General features: G+C 43.5%; 1 protein-coding gene across 7 annotated transcripts in view; it reads right to left on the reverse strand.

Moving 5' to 3' along the window:
* Positions 1 to 18,178, reverse strand: part of RALBP1 (ralA binding protein 1) — a 57,954-nt gene that overhangs the window by 14,787 nt on the left and 24,989 nt on the right. For 5 of the 7 annotated variants that reach the window (XM_030552763.1, XM_030552764.1, XM_030552760.1 and 2 more), the window contains exons 3-4: positions 4,357 to 4,815; positions 66 to 415 (exon numbers count right to left, since the gene is read on the reverse strand). In XM_030552763.1, coding sequence (XP_030408623.1) covers positions 66 to 415; positions 4,357 to 4,815 — 809 coding nt within the window. Of the gene's footprint in view, positions 1 to 65; positions 416 to 4,356; positions 4,816 to 5,067; positions 5,160 to 11,251; positions 11,369 to 18,178 lie in introns of those variants that run through there. The other 2 variants (XM_030552765.1, XM_030552766.1) reach the window with 2 other exon arrangements.

An 18,178-nucleotide genomic window follows, 5' to 3' on the forward strand; every position in this document is an offset into this window, starting at 1 on the left:
AGGACGTTTTAAAGAATCGCTTGCTAGGACTGCAATACAGCTCACATGTTGGGTTGTGCATGTACCTGAACAGTAGGGCTGAGCACTATAGAAATGTTCTGGATGTTCATTTTTGTTTCTAGTTCCTTTGCGATAACATGGTCCATATGCACAATCAACCAGGAAATTAAGAGATGGTTACACTCTGGCAACTCCTTCAGCAAGCGTTGGCACTCCTGAACTTTTTCCCCCTCTGTGCTCTTCCCACACGCCTCTTCGAAGCGGGGTATTAGCTCTTTGGTAAGCAAGTTTTCAGGCAGTTCTCGTAGATACTGTTTCAGCAAGCTGGCTATGGTATTCGGCTCATATTCCTCCAAGTTGGGAGATTCTTCTCGATCATAGGCTGCTTTTAGTTCATCCACCCTTGATTTTATTCCTTTAAATATTTAGATTGGAAATTAAAGAGACCTTGAAAACAAGTATATCAACCATCTTTACATTTAGGGTATGTCTACACTGCCAATTAACGTGAATTGTATACCCATTAGCTTTCATCTAACTAGTGATGGTAACAACAGTAATGAAGATGTGGTGGCAGGGGCTTCAGCACAAGCCCTAATATAAGCCCTCAATGGACACAGAGTGCTTACTTATGTTGCTAGACCACACCAGGGACCATTCCGCCATGTCTTCATTGCTACTGTTACCCAGGCTAGCTAAATTAAAGCTGGCAACTATTTACACCTTAATTTGCAGTGTAGACACAGCTTTAGACTTATAGGTTTTCTTCTACCCACCCCTCCTTATTAATACACACACTTTCTTTTTAGATGCTTTTTTTTTTTCCGGTGGCTCCCTACAAAGAATGAAGTTAATTCAGAAAAACCTCTCAAGGTGACCCGTATGTTACAAAATAAAGCCAAGATCAAGTAAGGTTTTGTGCTCAATGCCTCTAAAAACAAGACTAAGAAGGAAATTCATGCACATAAGCTAGCGTAATGTGTTTTGTTTTAGGTCCCCTGTAGTCAAAAAACATTGGCTCCTGCTCTGATGTGAAAAGGCTGTGTAGCTGAAGCACAGTTCCAGCCTGACAGCATGAGCACACATGGGTGTGGAGGGGTTAAACAAGTAAGAGACACTGCTTTACCATCTTGGTATAATTTTAATAAAGTTTAAATATTTGTATATAACAAAAGACTCACTGCTAAACCACACTATATAGTAAAGCAATGGCACCTACCTCAACCCCACCCCCAAGTAAGTTGCCTGCATGCTCTACTAGGGTTTCATGATCATAGAAATTGATGCAATGTCAGATCAATGTGGGAGCCAAAGCACCTAAAATAAGGGCAAAAGTTTAAGATCACTTGTGTATTTAAACTCTCTGCTGGAATTCAGCATGTAGCCCTAAAATGAGTATTTTTATTAAAAAAAATACTTGCAATTAACTTTTAATATGACAGAATAATCTCTAAGCAACAGCCCCCCCAAAAGCCAGAGACCTCCTTTAAAACAACAACTCTTGTTTGCCAATTTCCAATCAGTCATTCTTCCTGGGATGCGTGATATTTAAAACTCTTGGTTCGGGTCACTATCAGTGTCAAAGTGTATATTTATTGTATGACTAGAAAAAGCTATCTAATATCCCCAAAACCAGGAGAATCTTTGTCAGTTAATGGGAAGTTTTCTGCAGAAATACAGATGGATAAAAATTGGTTATTTTTGTTTTAAAATAAAAAAACCTGATTTTATTTAAAAAAACAAAACAACAAAAATTGATTTTGTTTTAAAAATTAGTCTTTTACTTAAAACAGATTTTTTTCATTTAAATTAAATACAGGTTAATTTTTAAAAAATAAACCTATTTAAAATTAAATTAGAAACTAGAAACCTATGTTAAGGCCTAAACATTTTAAAATAATTTAAATTAAGTACAAAAGTAATATTAAGCGATATGTTTGCTGCCAAGTTTTACAGAAGGTCAAACCACTGAACTGGCTGAGTACCTGGAACCAGAGTTTAACAAACCAGCATTTGACAGCAGCAGTCTCTACAGGAGCAAAGAAAATATTTTCTTCATTTCAGTTTATTCAACTAGGTCAGTTCAATGACTTGTTCATTCAAAGTTAAGAAACCAATCAGGAACTGAAAAAGCAGTCAAGCTGGTTTTCCTTTTCCAATCTATGAATAAAAACCTGGGAGTAAGAGGGTAAGATCTACTAGTTCTAAAATCTAGAAGGATATGGTGACCAGAAACAATCAGTTCAATTCACTAACTATAGATAATAATACTTAGTTTGGTAAATTAGTTTGAAATACAAAAAATGTTTTGATAAACTTTTTTTTGCTTCTGTATTGATCACATTTAAGGTAGCTTTACTTAATAAAAATGTTAAAATGCTGTTTTTGTGAATTTTTAATTTAATTTGAATTTTCATTCTTGTAGAGCTTGACATATATCAAAAGTAAACACTTGTCTAGTAAATAAAAAAATGCATCCTTTGCTGTTTTTAAACATAGCAAAATATAATAAGTAAGAATCTGAATAAATATAAATTAAATTACATAATTGCTTAAATAAATGTGTATAATATAGTGTATTCTTCTGGTTAGCAAAATAGAGCACTAAATTTAATGCTATATTCACTTGCAAATCAACATGTTTTATTGGTTACTAACCAATAAAACAGGAAAAAAAATTAGGAAAATAATTAAAAATTACAAATGCAAACCATAATTAAAACCGATTATTCAAAACAAGATTTCCTGTGTGCTGATTTAAATCATGATTAAAATTGATGATTTAATTCAGTTCACCCTGCAGAAATGTACAGAGAAATTTAAAACTGAGAATTTTGGTATGGCTATAAGGTAAATGTGACAGTTGGTGGGTTAAATGCGTTTCCCACCAAAAGACCCAGAACTAGACAGCACATTGTGAATAAAGAAAAGGCTATTCAAGGAAAATGAAGATCATCCTAGGCACAGAAGTTTCAGACCTCAGCTCGTGAGGAACTGTTTCTGCTGTTATACCCTAGGCTCAAATATAGGTTGAAATTCATATGCAACTGCATAAACTAATACATCTGCATAGTAAAGGAACAAGGAATCTGATTCAGCTAATAAGCTTAACTTGAACTGTCTTTCACATGAGAGGAGGGGAACGTTGCACTAGAGAATGCCGAGAGAGCTCAAAAATAGGTCACCGAACAAAAACCCAGAGCATGTTATATTTCTGCAAGACATTGTGATCACTTGAATGCTCTGAAATACAAGGTCTGAGAAACAGTTTTTACTATTGCCTTATCTTTGCATCCCCAACAAATTCCATGTATATCAACTGCATACATGTATCACAAAGCCTTTAAAATTGGTTCCCTCAGCTGTTTTATAGATTTAGATCATATGTATTTTACTTGCTCTAAATGCTTTTTCTTATTTTCTGTCCTTTTTTGTTCTACAGCTCAAGTACTGTACTTGGAATATTTGCACAATTCCTACTGCAAGTGGCTTTCAAAAATCAAATATAGCTGTATATTTAAATAATGATTAAAATCATTGGTACTTGTATGTAGATCAATGTTATACAACTAAGGCTACTAATTATCTTGGTGTTACCACCAGTGTGATTCTTCAAATCCAAGCTGAAATTCTCAACTGCTGTTCTACATTACTAGTGGATTTACTGAAAGAAAAAAAAGAAAGGTTTTGTATATATTTACATTCTTTTTGAAAGTAAATTAGAATGAAAGTGGATGGGGAAAGCAAAGTCAGGAGTAACCTATTTATTACTTCAGCTCCCCACCAAATCTCCATTTTCATTAGCTAGAATTGTATCTTATTTCTAACAACGGAGCAATATACTCAAAATAATCACAAGCACTAATCAAAATGTTTTAGAGTCTATGGCTTGCCTCAAAGGCACATTATGCTACATACCTAGTTTCCACCCCTTCAAAAAGACCAAACCATATACATTTTTGTTGCCACCTTCAGCAAGAGGGTGACCATGCTCTGGAAACATTGGAGAAGCAGAGGTCCAACACTGAACACCCGTGCATCTTATAAACTTTTCCCTTCCCTTACACCATGAGACTGGTTTTGTAACTTAACCATCTCCTGCTCCATAGGTTAAGAACGTAGAATTTTCTTCTCTACTATCACATAAGCCATCTTTCAGAAATTTCAAATCCATAGCTTGTCTTACAATTACATAGTTTATTTCACTGAAATTGCAGTCTTTTATTAAATTAAAAGAGTAAAACTATACATGTGCAGTGGATATGGGGAGAAGGGCAAAGTACTATATTCATGTTATTTTTTTGGACAGATGAAGGTAAAGCCTTGAAAATCTGCACTTAGATGTGCCCAATATACCTGAAACTCTGTAGATGCCTTCACATTTCATGCCATACTTCTCTATGTAATCTATACATTCACGGAAAACGGCTGGCAGGCGAATGCCATCGTACATCATGGTCCTGTCTGCTGCATCAGTCAAAGGAATCCCAAACACTGGCCTAAAACTTGGAACATCGATCTGAGGTACCTCTGGCTCTGGAGTTGGCTTTTTCTTTTTTTTCTTCTCCTTCCACTGTTTTACAACATCTGCTGCTGTTAAGTCTTTTGACTTCTTCTCTTTATGTTTTTCTTCCTTGTGTTTGTCATCTTTATGTTTTTCATCTTTGGGTTTTTCTTTTACTTTAAAATCCTTTTCTTTCTTTTTGGAAAAGCTGGGCTTCTTGAAAACATGAATTCCTTTGGACCGCTTCAACTTGGAAGGACTTTCTGCTTCATCACCAGAGCTGTCCTCTTGGAAGGCAGCATAACCTTCCGCTATTGGGAGAAAGAAGAGAAAGCAAGAGGCAGAAAGTTAAGACCTGTTTTATTTAAAAAAAAGGCTCGAAGGAGAAAAAAGGGGCAAAGGGTAACATTGAAAGAGACATGGTACCCGCCTACAACTAAAAAAGATCCACTTTTCTTTTTGTAGCGTTAAGTAGGGCAATTATTAAATCAGCATTTCACAGTTCTGCCCAATATGAACACATCTCATGAATCACCTCAACATTTGGTATTTTAAGTACTTACTCAGTATGACAATGTCCATCTTACGTGCTATTTGTCCACTTAATAGTCAAGGAAATGCAAAATAAAACAACTGTCTGGCAACTTCTATGTTCCTGCAATCAACAGCATAAAAGTTGCTGTTAAGAAAAATCATCTGCTACACAAGTTCAGCTTTAATAAATTACTTTGCAAAGGGTGGAGTCATTTAATTGCTCACTCCCTTTCTGAAAGCGTTAAGAATCTTCTTAAGAGGAGTATGAAATTATTAAATTTTAGCCTCAGATCAAGATATTAAAAGGGGGGAATCTTACTTTTCCAACTGTACTGACATATCTATTATTGCAGTTCTATGTTTGCCTTATGTAGCCTATGAGAGACTGCAGCTCCAAAGTCACAGCCTAATAACACCATACTTCAGCTGCAAAATACAAGGTATTGTCTCTGAACTATATGCACAAGAGTTTTTATAAGCTACACCTCTGCAACTAGCCCTGCCTATCCTCTAGGCAAGAACAGGAAAATCTTTAAAGGTGGATTGGAAGGTTTTTTTTTTTAAGCCAACTAATTATAGGTTTACATGCTCAATACTCCGAAGAGCTAAATAAAGTAAACAAGAAATGTGTTCAACAAAGGAGAGATTTTACATGCAATATGTAGTTTTTAGGTTCCCCGAAAGCTGAGGATAATCAGCTCTAAGCTCTGATGTGATGCTCCTGAATGAGGTTTTCCTGATATTGTTCCATTAGTCAAAAACTCCTGGAACATGAAACTGGCCTATTATTTGCATGAGGAAAGGACAGAGTTAAGTCAAGTGCCATTTCTTAATGGACATGCTTTTATAATTTTTTTTTTTTTTTAACTACTTGGCTTGTGAGGTCCTCAGAGCAGGCGCCGTGTGAGACATTGTATGATTGCACTCACAGAGCTAAAATGGATTTAAACCGCCTTGTGCCCTTCTGATCTTGGGCTGCTCCAAGGGCTAGAGGAGCCCCCAGCATAATTTAGACAGGCTCGATGGCAGCTTCCCCAAGCTGCTCTATAGACAATATAGTTTTTGCAAAGTTTTTATATTCAAATCCCAAAAATGTAACGGGTATAAAATATTTTAAATATATAGAACTGAGGAATACTCAATAAACTGCAATTACTTGACCAGCACACCCCTCCTTTAATTCCCTCAAAAATACTCCATGTTCCCGGGGGACTAACTGGTTAATGTAACAGCACCAGCACAGTGCATGCTGGTGAAAGTGGTGTGCCCTGGCTTCAAGGGATCAGAGTCTTATGTTAAAAGCAGTCAAGTTAAACTCATTCTGTGAAGAGGGTCAAATTTCATATTTTAATTTGGGTGTGTGTGTGTGTAAAGTCTCCAAGTTCAGTAACATATACTACCCATGATCCTCAGAAGAAATCCCACTGATAACAATGGGAGGTTTGCAGATCTCTCCAGGAGAAAACGTGCTCAGCATGTAGCAGCTAAACTTTAGTTAATAAGATTACTTTATTACAGTCACCATTAGTCAAAGAGTGGTTATGGACACTTTTAGGCCAACCACTATTTCTATCCTTTAATCCCTCGGATAAATGATTAACTCAATTTGTGTAGAGAGTTGCATAACTGTGCAATACAAGCTAAATCTGACTCATACAGTGTAGTTTATAGGCTTAAATTATAATACTGAGATGAATGGAGACAGTTAACATCTCTTAGAGCCAATGTTTCAGTTTTTCTGTTGTCTCATGAAGACAGCTCCTTTGTTGGTTATACTCTCCATGTTTGGAAGGCTCTCTGTACGATAAGTGCTAAGAGTTCATTTTATTTTATTTTTAAAGTGAAATCTTGCATTCTACAGAACTGCAATCTATCACAGGGGGGGCAGATATACATGTTAAGTGGGTGAGGTGTTTGAACAAATAAATATTTTAAATCATTCATGAGGTGAACAGCCCTCTTATTTTAGCTCTTTGGGGCATTCTGCATGTGTCTCTATAATTAATTGATTTAAAAATATGTAGGTCCATTTTAAGTAAGCAAGAAGAGGTAGATGAAAAACAAGTTTAGAACAGAAGGAAGTTATGAGTACACTGATCTTATGTGTGACCCTGATGTAAATACACATAATATCTATACTTCTATATCTACATAAAAAAGCATGGCTTCAATTTGTCAATGATTCTACATCAACATATATAGGCCTCTTAAAAATAAGGATGGAACAGAGATGCATGCATATTTAGCTTCTGTAATGACTTTTTTCATTTCCCCTCTTGCCCCCCAATTTGTCTACTACTAGAATTTCAACTGACAAGAGCTACTAGACTTGTGCCAAAATTTGGTAATGAACTTACAAGTAGGTCACTCCACAATTGTGTTATTTAATACATAAAGAACTCCTGAGTGTAAGGTCACATTCAGGCTACTGTTCTCCCTTGGGTGTGGGGAGCACCAGAAATTGAAGTAAGTGCTTTGCTTTATTTTCTTTTCATTGTAAAGGATTTTATTAATTTTAGAAAAGCAAAGCAAAACCTACATTCATAGCAGTTTCTCCCAGCAAAGAAAATGTCACAAAGCAAAAGTACAAATCCACACACTAAGGCCTGGTCTACATTTAAAAATTAGATCAACCTAGCTACATTACTCACAGCTGTGAAAAATGTGAGCCCTGGGCAGTATAGTTAGGTTGACTGAATCACTGGTGCAGACACAGCTAGGTCGACAGAAAGATGGATTAACTCTACTGCTGGAAAAACACTTTCCATCTACGTGAGAAGCATCTACCCCAGGGGTCCCCAATACGATGTCCACGGGTGCATCTAAATGCGCCCGCATCCTGGCCAGCGGTCGAGCATCCACCGACATTCAGTGGCATTCCGGCATCGCTGCCTCTGGATGATGCTGCTTGCCACCGACAAGCAGCGTCATCCAGAGGAGTCACCGCTGAATTTCGGTGGCATTTCGGCAGATGCTCGACTGCCGCCATGGTCCTTCGTCTGGTGCCTGCCAGACGAAAAAGGTTGGGGACCACTGATCTACCCTATGTTGCTACCGGGGCACAGCTGCGACATCATGGCTGTGGTGCCATAGTGTAGCCATGGCTTAGAAGAGATAATGAACATAAAGGGGTGATGCTGGCAGACTCGGCTTTACTGAACAATGTCAAACGCAGAGCTGGAAACCAACCTGTGTGTTAGCATTGTTAAAACAGATGTTAAGTTTATAAGAATGTGTTTAGTGTTCAGACTTGATGAAATGCTTGTAGAGTGCTACATTTACTGATCTCACATGTAACATCTGTATCCCATGGTTAAGGCTGCGAGCGTCATGGAGGTCACGGATTCCGTGACTTTCCATGACCTCCATGACTTTTGCAGCGGCTGGTGCTGGCTCAAGAGCTGCCCGAGCCAGGCAGCCCCTGGGCCAGCAACAGCAGTTTGGGTGTCGGGGCGGGGGGGTCAGGGCTAGGGACATGGGGCTGGGGAGTGCGGGGGGCACTTACCTTAGGGTGGGGGATTTTCCTAGCTTCTACTGGCATGGCCCCCCAATAGCTCTGAGGCAGCGGAGGCCCCACCCCATAGCTCACATTAGTTGCGGCTGCCAGCACTTGTGGGAGTAGCAGAGCCCCTGCCCTGGTCCCTGCCACCTAGGAGCTGCAGGAACACGGAGCCAGTTAGGAAGCCCCTGCCAGCCCCACCAACCTCTCCCTTCCCCAGTACCAGTGGGGGTCCTGGGCTGTGCGCCATGGTCCGGCCTCCCTCTCCCTCAGTACCAGCAGGGGTCCCAGGCCACCTCCCCCAGCACCCATGGTGCCCCCAGAATGCCGTGCCCCCTGAGCACCCAAGGCCCCCCGCCCAGGAAAAAAGTCATGGACCGGTCACGGGCCCGTGAATTTTTGTTTATGGCCCGTGACCTGTTTATAACTTATTAAAAATACCAGTGACTAAAATTTAGCTTTACCCATGGTATAAAGTTATATTGAGTGTTTGTAAACCCCTGTAACTGTGTAATTCACCAAATAGGAAAGAAGCATTAATTAATGCAAAGTGCTGTTCCTCCACAGCGGCCCACTGAAACCAAATCAGCCAACCATCAAAGGACAAAGACTTCACTGATCCTATCCCTCCTTCCTCTCCCCTACACCCATGAAGAGATACAGGCACAAAAACTTGCACAACTATTTGAACTCTAGGGGAAGGGTATGAAAATCCCTGACCAGAAGGAACTGTATCACTATGCTGCTTGGCATTTGGAGAGGAAAATATTTCTAAGCATAAGCAAGAGATCCCCAAGCTGCTTAGCTCAGATTAGCTGTAAAGGACAAACAAACCTTGGATATTGCAGCAGCTTCTATTAGTCTTAAGTTTCAAAAAGTATCTCATTTGTGTATGTATGCTTACCTGCTTTAACTGTGTCAATAACTGATTTTTTTACCTAGTTAATAAATCTTTAGTTAATTATAGGATTGGCTACAAGTGTTGTCTTTAGTGTGACATCTGAGGTACAACTGACCTGGGATAAGTGACTGGACCTTTGGGACTGGGACTAATCTAAATATTTTTGGTGTAAGGGATCATCTATCACAAAGGTAAATTTGCCTGGGTGGCAAAATAGACCAGAGTACCCAAGGGGACTGTTATGACTCCACATTAAGATTGTTATAGTGCTTGAGGAGTTCACAGTTGATACTTGGTTGGTGAAATCTAATTATAGAACTCACAACCAATTTGGGGTTTGTGCTCTGCTTCTTAACAGTCGGCCCTGTGAGTTGTGAGCCACTCTAGACAGCCTGACACAAAGTATGAGAATCAGAGGGACTTTATATCTCGCAAGTCTAAAACAGTATACAGAGCTTTTCTTCTAAGACATTGTTCAACACCACATTGGCTTGGCAGAAATCAAATGTTAGCTGAGCAAGATGAGTTGGTCTCATCCAATTCTTAATAGACAAGTGTCCACCTCACAAAACCTATCATCATAATGTCCATCTCTGTTGACGCTTCACAGAGAGATGAAGGATTGAATCGGCTTGCAGAGAGAACTACTCTTTCACTGCTTCAAGAACTCAACTCAGAATGGAATGGGGGAAAGCTTCATCCTTGACAACTGAAAATGAAAACCTGAAGATACTGAAAAGGAGGAGTTGCAGACCACTGGGCTTCCACACAAGGTTACAAGTGGGGGCAAGAGGAATAAAGGGAACACCTGCTTGTGGGAAAAGAGATTGTTGGGGGAGGGGCAGGGCCTCCAGAAGACCTTACTGTTAGTTGAACCCTACAATCTTGGTTTTGGCCTTGAGAAGGGAAATACTTTAAAAGGATCTAACATTTCTCAAGATGCACATGCAAAACCCCCATATTCTATGAGTCCAGTCTACAGAAAATTGGAGAGAATTCTGAAGTGGTTGCACCTGGTAAACACCCACACAGCCTTAACTGTATCCTTTTTGATCAGTGCCTCATACACAATGCCCATAACACACACATACACTCCGCCTCTTCACTGTATGGACTGGTGCTACCTGCACCTCCTACAGTTAAACATTGAGCCTATTCCCCTGACAGAATACCACCCTTGAAAATTTAACAACCACTTCATACCCTCTTACAACCCCTTCACATCTGCACACAGGATACTACCTAAACCTATACCTTCCCCTACCCATTAATAAATCCACAGATTGCACTCATATCCCACTTCACTAATGACAACACCCATGGCAAGACGACCCCAGTGCCCTGTTACGGAAACAACTTATATCATTCTGTATTGAAATAATGCAGGTTGGAACCTCAAGATACACATGCACCTCCTTCCTTTGATAATACATATGGGGGACTCAGACCCAGATCTCTTCATATCACAATCACAGCTCTTCCGAGCAGCTCCACTTTTCCCTCCACTATACAGCTATACATCACATAATGAATGCAGCTGAAATGCATGCAGACTGTGATGCTGGCAGACCGGATACCAGCTCATGCCTAAGGCCTCACTGAACACTGACAAATGCATAGCTGAAAACAGAGTCTGGCACATTTGTGGGTTAGTATAATTAAAAGAGATATTAGTGTTATATGAACATGTTTAGTGTTTAGACTTTATGGAACGCTTACAGGATGCTGCAGGTATTAATTGTACTTATAACAACTGTATCCCATAGTATAAAGTTATAGTGCATTGTAAAACCACTATAATTGTGTAACTCACCAAACAGGAAAAGCAGCATTAATTAAGGTAAAGTGCTTGTCCTGCATACAAGATGGCCCACTGAAGGCAAAGGGGGCACTGGGTAGCATCAAAGCACATTGTTGACTGCACTCCTCACTCCTTGCAGGAAGGGGAGACCTGCACATGAACTCATCCCATCTGTTTGGATTCTGGGGTGAAAGGGACAAAAATCCCTGAAAAGGAGAAACTGGGTTTTTATACTGTCTGGACTCTGAAAGGCAAAGATTCCTAAACAAGAGATTCTCCTGAGTCAGCCCTAAGGACATACAAAACTGCTTATTATAGAAGCTTATATTACCTTTTTTAATCTAAGACTGTAACTCATTGGCCTGTAAATGTTTCCTGTTTTAACTTTGTAAGTAACTCATTTCTTTTCTTAGTTAACAAAGCTTTAGTTAGTTTATTACAGCATTGGCTACAGGCATTGTCTTTGGTTTGAGATCTGAGTACAACTGACCTGAGGATAGTGACAGGGAGTAACCTGAAAATTGTTGGTATTTTTGGTGTAAAGTGATCATCTATCACGGGCTGGGCAAACTTTTTGGCATAAGGGCCACATCTGGGTATGGAAATTGTATGGTGGGCGATGAATGCTCAAGAAATTAACAATTCATGTTCAAACAGGGACAACACAAGTTTGTTTCTCTCAAGGTTCTTTCCCCACTCTGGACTTTGGAGTACAGATGAGGACCTGCATGTAATTATCAGCTTAGATCAGGTTTTGCTGCCACCACTCCCAAATACTAACTCCCTTCCCTGGATAGGCTTGAGAGACTTCTTCACCAAAGTCCTGGTGAACACTGATCCAATCCCTTGGATCTTAACACAAGGAGAATTTAACCATCCCCCCTCCTTTCCGCCACCAATTCCTGGTGAGTCCAGATCCAATCCCCTTGGATCTTAAAACAAGGAAAAATCAATCAGGTTCTTAAAAAGAAAGCTTTTAATTAAAGAAAGAAAGGTAAAAATAATCTCTGCAAAATCAGGGTGGAAAATAACTTTACAGGGTAATCAGATTCATAGAGTCCAGAGGAACTCCCTTTAGCCTTAGGTTCAAAGTTACAGCAAACAGAGGTAAATCCTCTTAGCAAAAAGGAACATTTACAAGTTGAGAAAACTAAGATAAAACTAACAAGCCTTGCCTGGCTGTTACTTACAAGTTTGAAATATGAGAGACCGGTTCAGAAAGATTAGGAGAACATGGACTGGTGGAATGGGGCATGCCCCTGACCCCGCTCCCCGGCGGGAGTGCTGGAGCGGAGCAGTGGAGCTTGAGGGCTGGATTAAAAGCTCTGACGGCTGGACACAGCCCGTGGGCCACAGTTTGCCCACTTATAATCTATCACATAGTCCAACTTGCAGCGATCGCCAACATAGATGCCCAAGGGGACGGTCTGTGACTCCATGATAAGACTGTTACAGTGCTTTCAAAGTTCACACTTGTTACCAGGTTAGTGAAATCTAATTATAGAACATACAATCAGTTTAGGGTGTCTGTGCCCTGCTTTTTGATAGTCTGCCCTGAGGCTGGTACTCATGGTCATGAGCCAGGCAAGACAGCATGACACAGATAATTCCCAGTGGCTCCCGCCAGCTCCAGAGGGCAAAGTTAAGGTTGCATGGGTATTTACCTTAACTCTGTATTTTCTGGTTTTCAGAAGTTTGAGTTTCGCTGAAACTCGACATTCTGGAAGGATACGTGCTACCACTGGGCTACCTTAACTCTGCGTTAAGGTTTCTTACCATTTAATTAAATATGATATACCTAGACTTTAGTAAGGCATTTGATACAGTTTCGCATGATATTCTTATAGATAAGCTAGGAAAGTACAATTTAGATGGGGCTACTATAAGGTGGGTGCATAACTGGCTGGATAACCGTACTCAGAGAGTAGTTGTTAATGGCTCCCAATCCTGCTGGAAAGGTATAACAAGTGGGGTTCCGCAGGGGTCTGTTTTGGGACCTGTTCTGTTCAATATCTTCATCAACGATTTAGATGTTGGCATAGAAAGTACGCTTATTAAGTTTGCGGACGATACCAAACTGGAAGGGATTGCAACTGCTCTGGAGGACAGGGTCAAAATTCAAAATGATCTGGACAAATTGGAGAAATGGTCTGAGGTAAACAGGATGAAGTTCAATAAAGATAAATGCAAAGTGCTCCACTTAGGAAGGAACAATCAGTTTCACACATACAGAATGGGAAGAGACTGTCTAGGAAGGAGTATGGCAGAAAGAGATCTAGGGGTCATAGTGGACCACAAGCTTAATATGAGTGAACAGTGTGATACTGTTGCAAAAAAAGCAAACGTGATTCTGGGATGCATTAACAGGTGTGTTGTAAACAAGACACGAGAAGTCATTCTTCCGCTTTACTCTGCGCTGGTTAGGCCTCAACTGGAGTATTGTGTCCAGTTCTGGGCACCGCATTTCAAGAAAGATGTGGAGAAATTGGAGAAGGTCCAGAGAAGAGCAACAAGAATGATTAAAGGTCTTGAGAACATGACCTATGAAGGAAGGCTGAAGGAACTGGGTTTATTTAGTTTGGAAAAGAGAAGACTGAGAGGGGACCTGATATCAGTTTTCAGGTATCTAAAAGGGTGTCATCAGGAGGAGGGAGAAAACTTGTTCACATTAGCCTCCAATGATAGAACAAGAAGCAATGGGCTTAAACTGCAGCAAGGGAGATTTAGGTTGGACATTAGGAAAAAGTTCCTAACTGTCAGGGTAGTTAAACACTGGAATAGATTGCCTAGGGAAGTTGTGGAATCTCCATCTCTGGAGATATTTAAGAGTAGGTTAGATAAATGTCTATTAGGGATGGTCTAGACAGTATTTGGTCCTGCCATGAGGGCAGGGGACTGGACTCGATGACCTCTCGAGGTCCCTTCCAGTCCTAGAATCTATGAATCTATGAATCTATGAATCTGAATATTACAAGTACAGTAGTCCCTGTGTGCATTTTAATATGAGTTGACTGAACTTTATGCTGTCATCATGTTTTCAATGACAAGTTTTTATTGACAAGATCTAACTGTGTGTCATATAAGTAGTTACTGGTGAAGGCGATGCTTTTAGCACCGAGGGAAGTATACCTTTATGCCAATATAACGCGCCCTGATATAACGCGGGTTTGCATACAATGCAGTAAAGCTCTGACACACTGCTCTGAGCAGCATGTTAAGGGTGCCGGGCCAGGCCGGGGCCAAGGGGTTCGATAAGGGGCAGAGGGTCTCGGGGGTGGTCAGGGGCTGCCCCCCTCAGGCTCTGAGGGGTAGGAGCTGTGGGAGGGCACTTTTGGGGGCCCCGCAGTCCCACAGTGGCCCAGGGGATTAGTGGAGGGCCGAGAGCAGCCCGCTTTGCTTCCGTCGCCCTGGCCCCAGCCATGTCGCTCGGGGGAGGTGGCTTAGGGGAAGGGATCCCCCCTGCACTCACCAGCAGCGGTGGAAGTGGAGCAGCCCGGCCCCAGCCCACTCCACTCTGCCAGTTTCCAACCGCAGTGCTCCGCTTCCCAACGCAGGTGAGTGCGAGGATTGTCCTTTCCCCAAACTCCCTGCATTCACTGGCAGCAGGAAGCAGAGCAGCCCAGCCCCAGCCAGCTCCACTCGGCCAGCTCCCAGCTGTGGCGCTCCACTTCCCGTCACAGGTGAGTGCAGGACCTTTCCCCAGCCACCACCTAGCGACACAGCTGGGGCCGGGGCAAGGAAAGCGGAGCAGGCTGGGGCCGCGTCGCTCCACTTTCCCCAACCTCCCCGAACTCACTGACAGCTGGAAGCGGAGCGACACGGCTGGGAGCTGGCAGAGTGGAGCGGACTGGGGCCGGGATGCTCCACTTCCCGCCGTTGCCGGTGAGTGCGTGTCAGGGGGTGGGGGGATGGGGGTGGATAGGAGTCGGAGCAGTCAGGAGACGGGCGGGTGGTAGTGGGTGGGATCCTGGGGGTGATTAGGGATGGGGATCTCTGGAGGGGGCAGTCAGGGAACGAGGAAGGGCAAAGCAAGTTTGATGTAACGCGGTCTCACCTATAACACGGTGAGCTTTTTTGTCTCCCGAGGACTGCGTTATATTGGAGTAGAGGTGTAGTTAGCGATTGTGGAGTAAGCACGTTAATTGAATGTTTCTGACAAAATGAACAGCAGTGAATAGTTGGAAGTACTGACATTTAAACTGTCATCTTTAGGTTTCAGACTTAGGGTATGTCTACATCTACAATTTTGCAGCGCTGGTTGTTACAGCTGTATTAGTACAGCTGTATAGGGCCAGCGCTGCAGAGTGGCCACACTTACAGCAACCAGCGCTGCAAGTGGTGTTAGATGTGGCCACACTGCAGCGCTGTTGGGCGGCTTCAAGGGGGGTTCGGGGAACGCGAGAGCAAACCGCGGGAAAGCAGGTCTCCTTCCCCGGTTTTGCTCCACTGTTCCCCGAACCCCCGAGCAAGCAGGTCTCCTTCCCCGCGGTTTGCTCTCGCGTTCCCCGAACCCCCGAGCAAGCAGATCTCCTTCCCCACGGTTTGCTCTCGCGTTCCCTGAACCCCCCTGCAAACGGCGGGGAAGGAGACCTGCTTGCACGGGGGTTCGGGGAACGCGAGAGCAAACCGGGGAAGGAGACCTGCTTCCCCGCGGTTTGCTCTCGCGTTCCCCGAACCCCCAAGCAAGCAGATCTCCTTCCCTGCGGTTTGCTCTCGCGTTCCCCGAACCCCTGAGCAAGCAGATCTCCTTCCCCGCGGTTTGCTCTCGCATTCCCCGAACCCCCCTGCAAACGGCGGGGAAGGAGACCTGCTTGCTCGGGGGTGCGGGGAAGGAGACCTACTTGCACGGGGGTTCGGGGAACGCGAGAGCAAACCGGGGAAGGAGACCTGCTTCCCCGCGGTTTGCTCTCGCGTTCCCCGAACCCCCCTGCAAACCGCTGGGAAGGAGACCCGCTTGGGGGGGGGATTCGGAGAACACCGGAGCAAACCGCGGGGAAGGATACCTGCTTGATTACCAGAGAGGCTTCCTCAGGTATGCTGGGATACCTGCTTATTCCACGGAGGTCAAGAAAAGCGCTGGTAATTGTCTACACTTGATCACCAGCGCTGGATCCTCTACACCCGAGACAAAACGGGAGTACGGCCAGCGCTGCAAACAGGGAGTTGCAGCGCTGGTGATGCCCTGCAGATGTGTACACCTCCTAAGTTACAGCGCTGTAACCCCCTCACCAGCGCTGCAACTTTGTGATGTAGACAAGCCCTTAGCAATGTATTGTGGGGAGTGAGGCAGTTAATCTCTCTCTGAGCCATTGCTTTAGGCTGTCTGAAGGCTCAGGAAGATATCACTGTACCAAGTTTACAATCATTTTGTGTTTTTACCATTTTCTTCACAACTGTAAGGACCAGAAACAATTTTTGCTGTGAAAGCTGAAGTTTTAAAAAATGATTTTGTGGCAGGGAATGCCACAGCACCGCTTTACCCCTCCCTTTCTCCATCTGTTTTTTAAGATGCTGATCTTGCAATTTGCTTGCTCATTTTGGGCACCACCATAATATACAAAATAGTATATATGCCATTTCATGCTTAGGTCCATAATTTGTGGCTATGTGACTAGGCTTAACTAAGGGCTTGTCTACATCACAAAGTTGCAGCGCTGGTGAGGGGGTTACAGCGCTGCAACTTAGGAGGTGTACACATCTGCTGGGCATCACCAGCGCTGCAACTCCCTGTTTGCAGCGCTGGCCGTACTCCCGTTTTGTCTCGGGTGTAGAGGATCCAGCGCTGGTGATCCAGCGCTGGTAATCAAGTGTAGACACTTACCAGCGCTTTTCTTGACCTCCGTGGAATAAGCAGGTATCCCAGCATACCTGAGGAAGCCTCTGGTAATCAAGCTGGTCTCCTTCCCCGGTTTGCTCTCGCGTTCCCCGAACCCCGAGCAAGCAGGTCTCCTTCCCTGCGGTTTGCAGGGTGGTTCGGGGAACGCGAGAGCAAACCGCGGCGAAGCTGGTCTCCTTCCCTGGTTTGCTCTCGCGTTCCCCGAACAAGCAGGTCTCCTTCCTTGCGGTTTGCAGGGTGGTTCGGGGAACGCGAGAGCAAACCGCGGCGAAGCTGGTCTCCTTTCCCGGTTTGCTCTCTCGTTCCCCGAACCGCCGAGCAAGCAGGTCTCCTTCCCTGCGGTTTGCAGGGTGGCTCCGGGAACGCGAGAGCAAACCGCGGCGAAGCTGGTCTCCTTTCCCGGTTTGCTCTCTCGTTCCCCGAACCGCCGAGCAAGCAGGTCTCCTTTCCTGCGGTTTGCAGGGTGGCTCCGGGAACGCGAGAGCAAACCGCGGCGAAGCTGGTCTCCTTTCCCGGTTTGCTCTCTCGTTCCCCGAACCGCCGAGCAAGCAGGTCTCCTTCCCTGCAGTTTGCAGGGTGGCTCCGGGAACGCGAGAGCAAACCGCGGCGAAGCTGGTCTCCTTTCCCGGTTTGCTCTCTCGTTCCCGGAACCCCCCTTGAAGCCGCCCAACAGCGCTGCAGTGTGGCCACATCTAACACCACTTGCAGCGCTGGTTGCTGTAAGTGTGGCCACTCTGCAGCGCTGGCCCTATACAGCTGTACTAATACAGCTGTAACAACCAGCGCTGCAAAATTTTAGATGTAGACATGGCCCCAGACTTGAAGAAGAGCTGTGTGTGGCTGGAAAGCTTGTCTCTCTCACCAACAGAAGTTGGTCCAATAAAAGATATTGCCTCACTCATCCTGTCTTGTTAAGAAATTCAGTCTACAAACCAAAGTAATTCACACCTAATGGACTGATTCCTTTGCCTCTCCATTTCTTTCCCATCCACTAAACACATGTCATTTTGCATATATTTCCCCAAATTACAGATATAATCACACAAAACCTTTATCAGAGGGCTGGTGTCAGCTTCTGGCAAACTGGCAGCACAGGAGGTGGA

Source organism: Gopherus evgoodei, chromosome 2 (assembly GCF_007399415.2).
Source record: "Gopherus evgoodei ecotype Sinaloan lineage chromosome 2, rGopEvg1_v1.p, whole genome shotgun sequence".
In the NCBI taxonomy this organism is placed as follows: domain Eukaryota; kingdom Metazoa; phylum Chordata; order Testudines; family Testudinidae; genus Gopherus; species Gopherus evgoodei.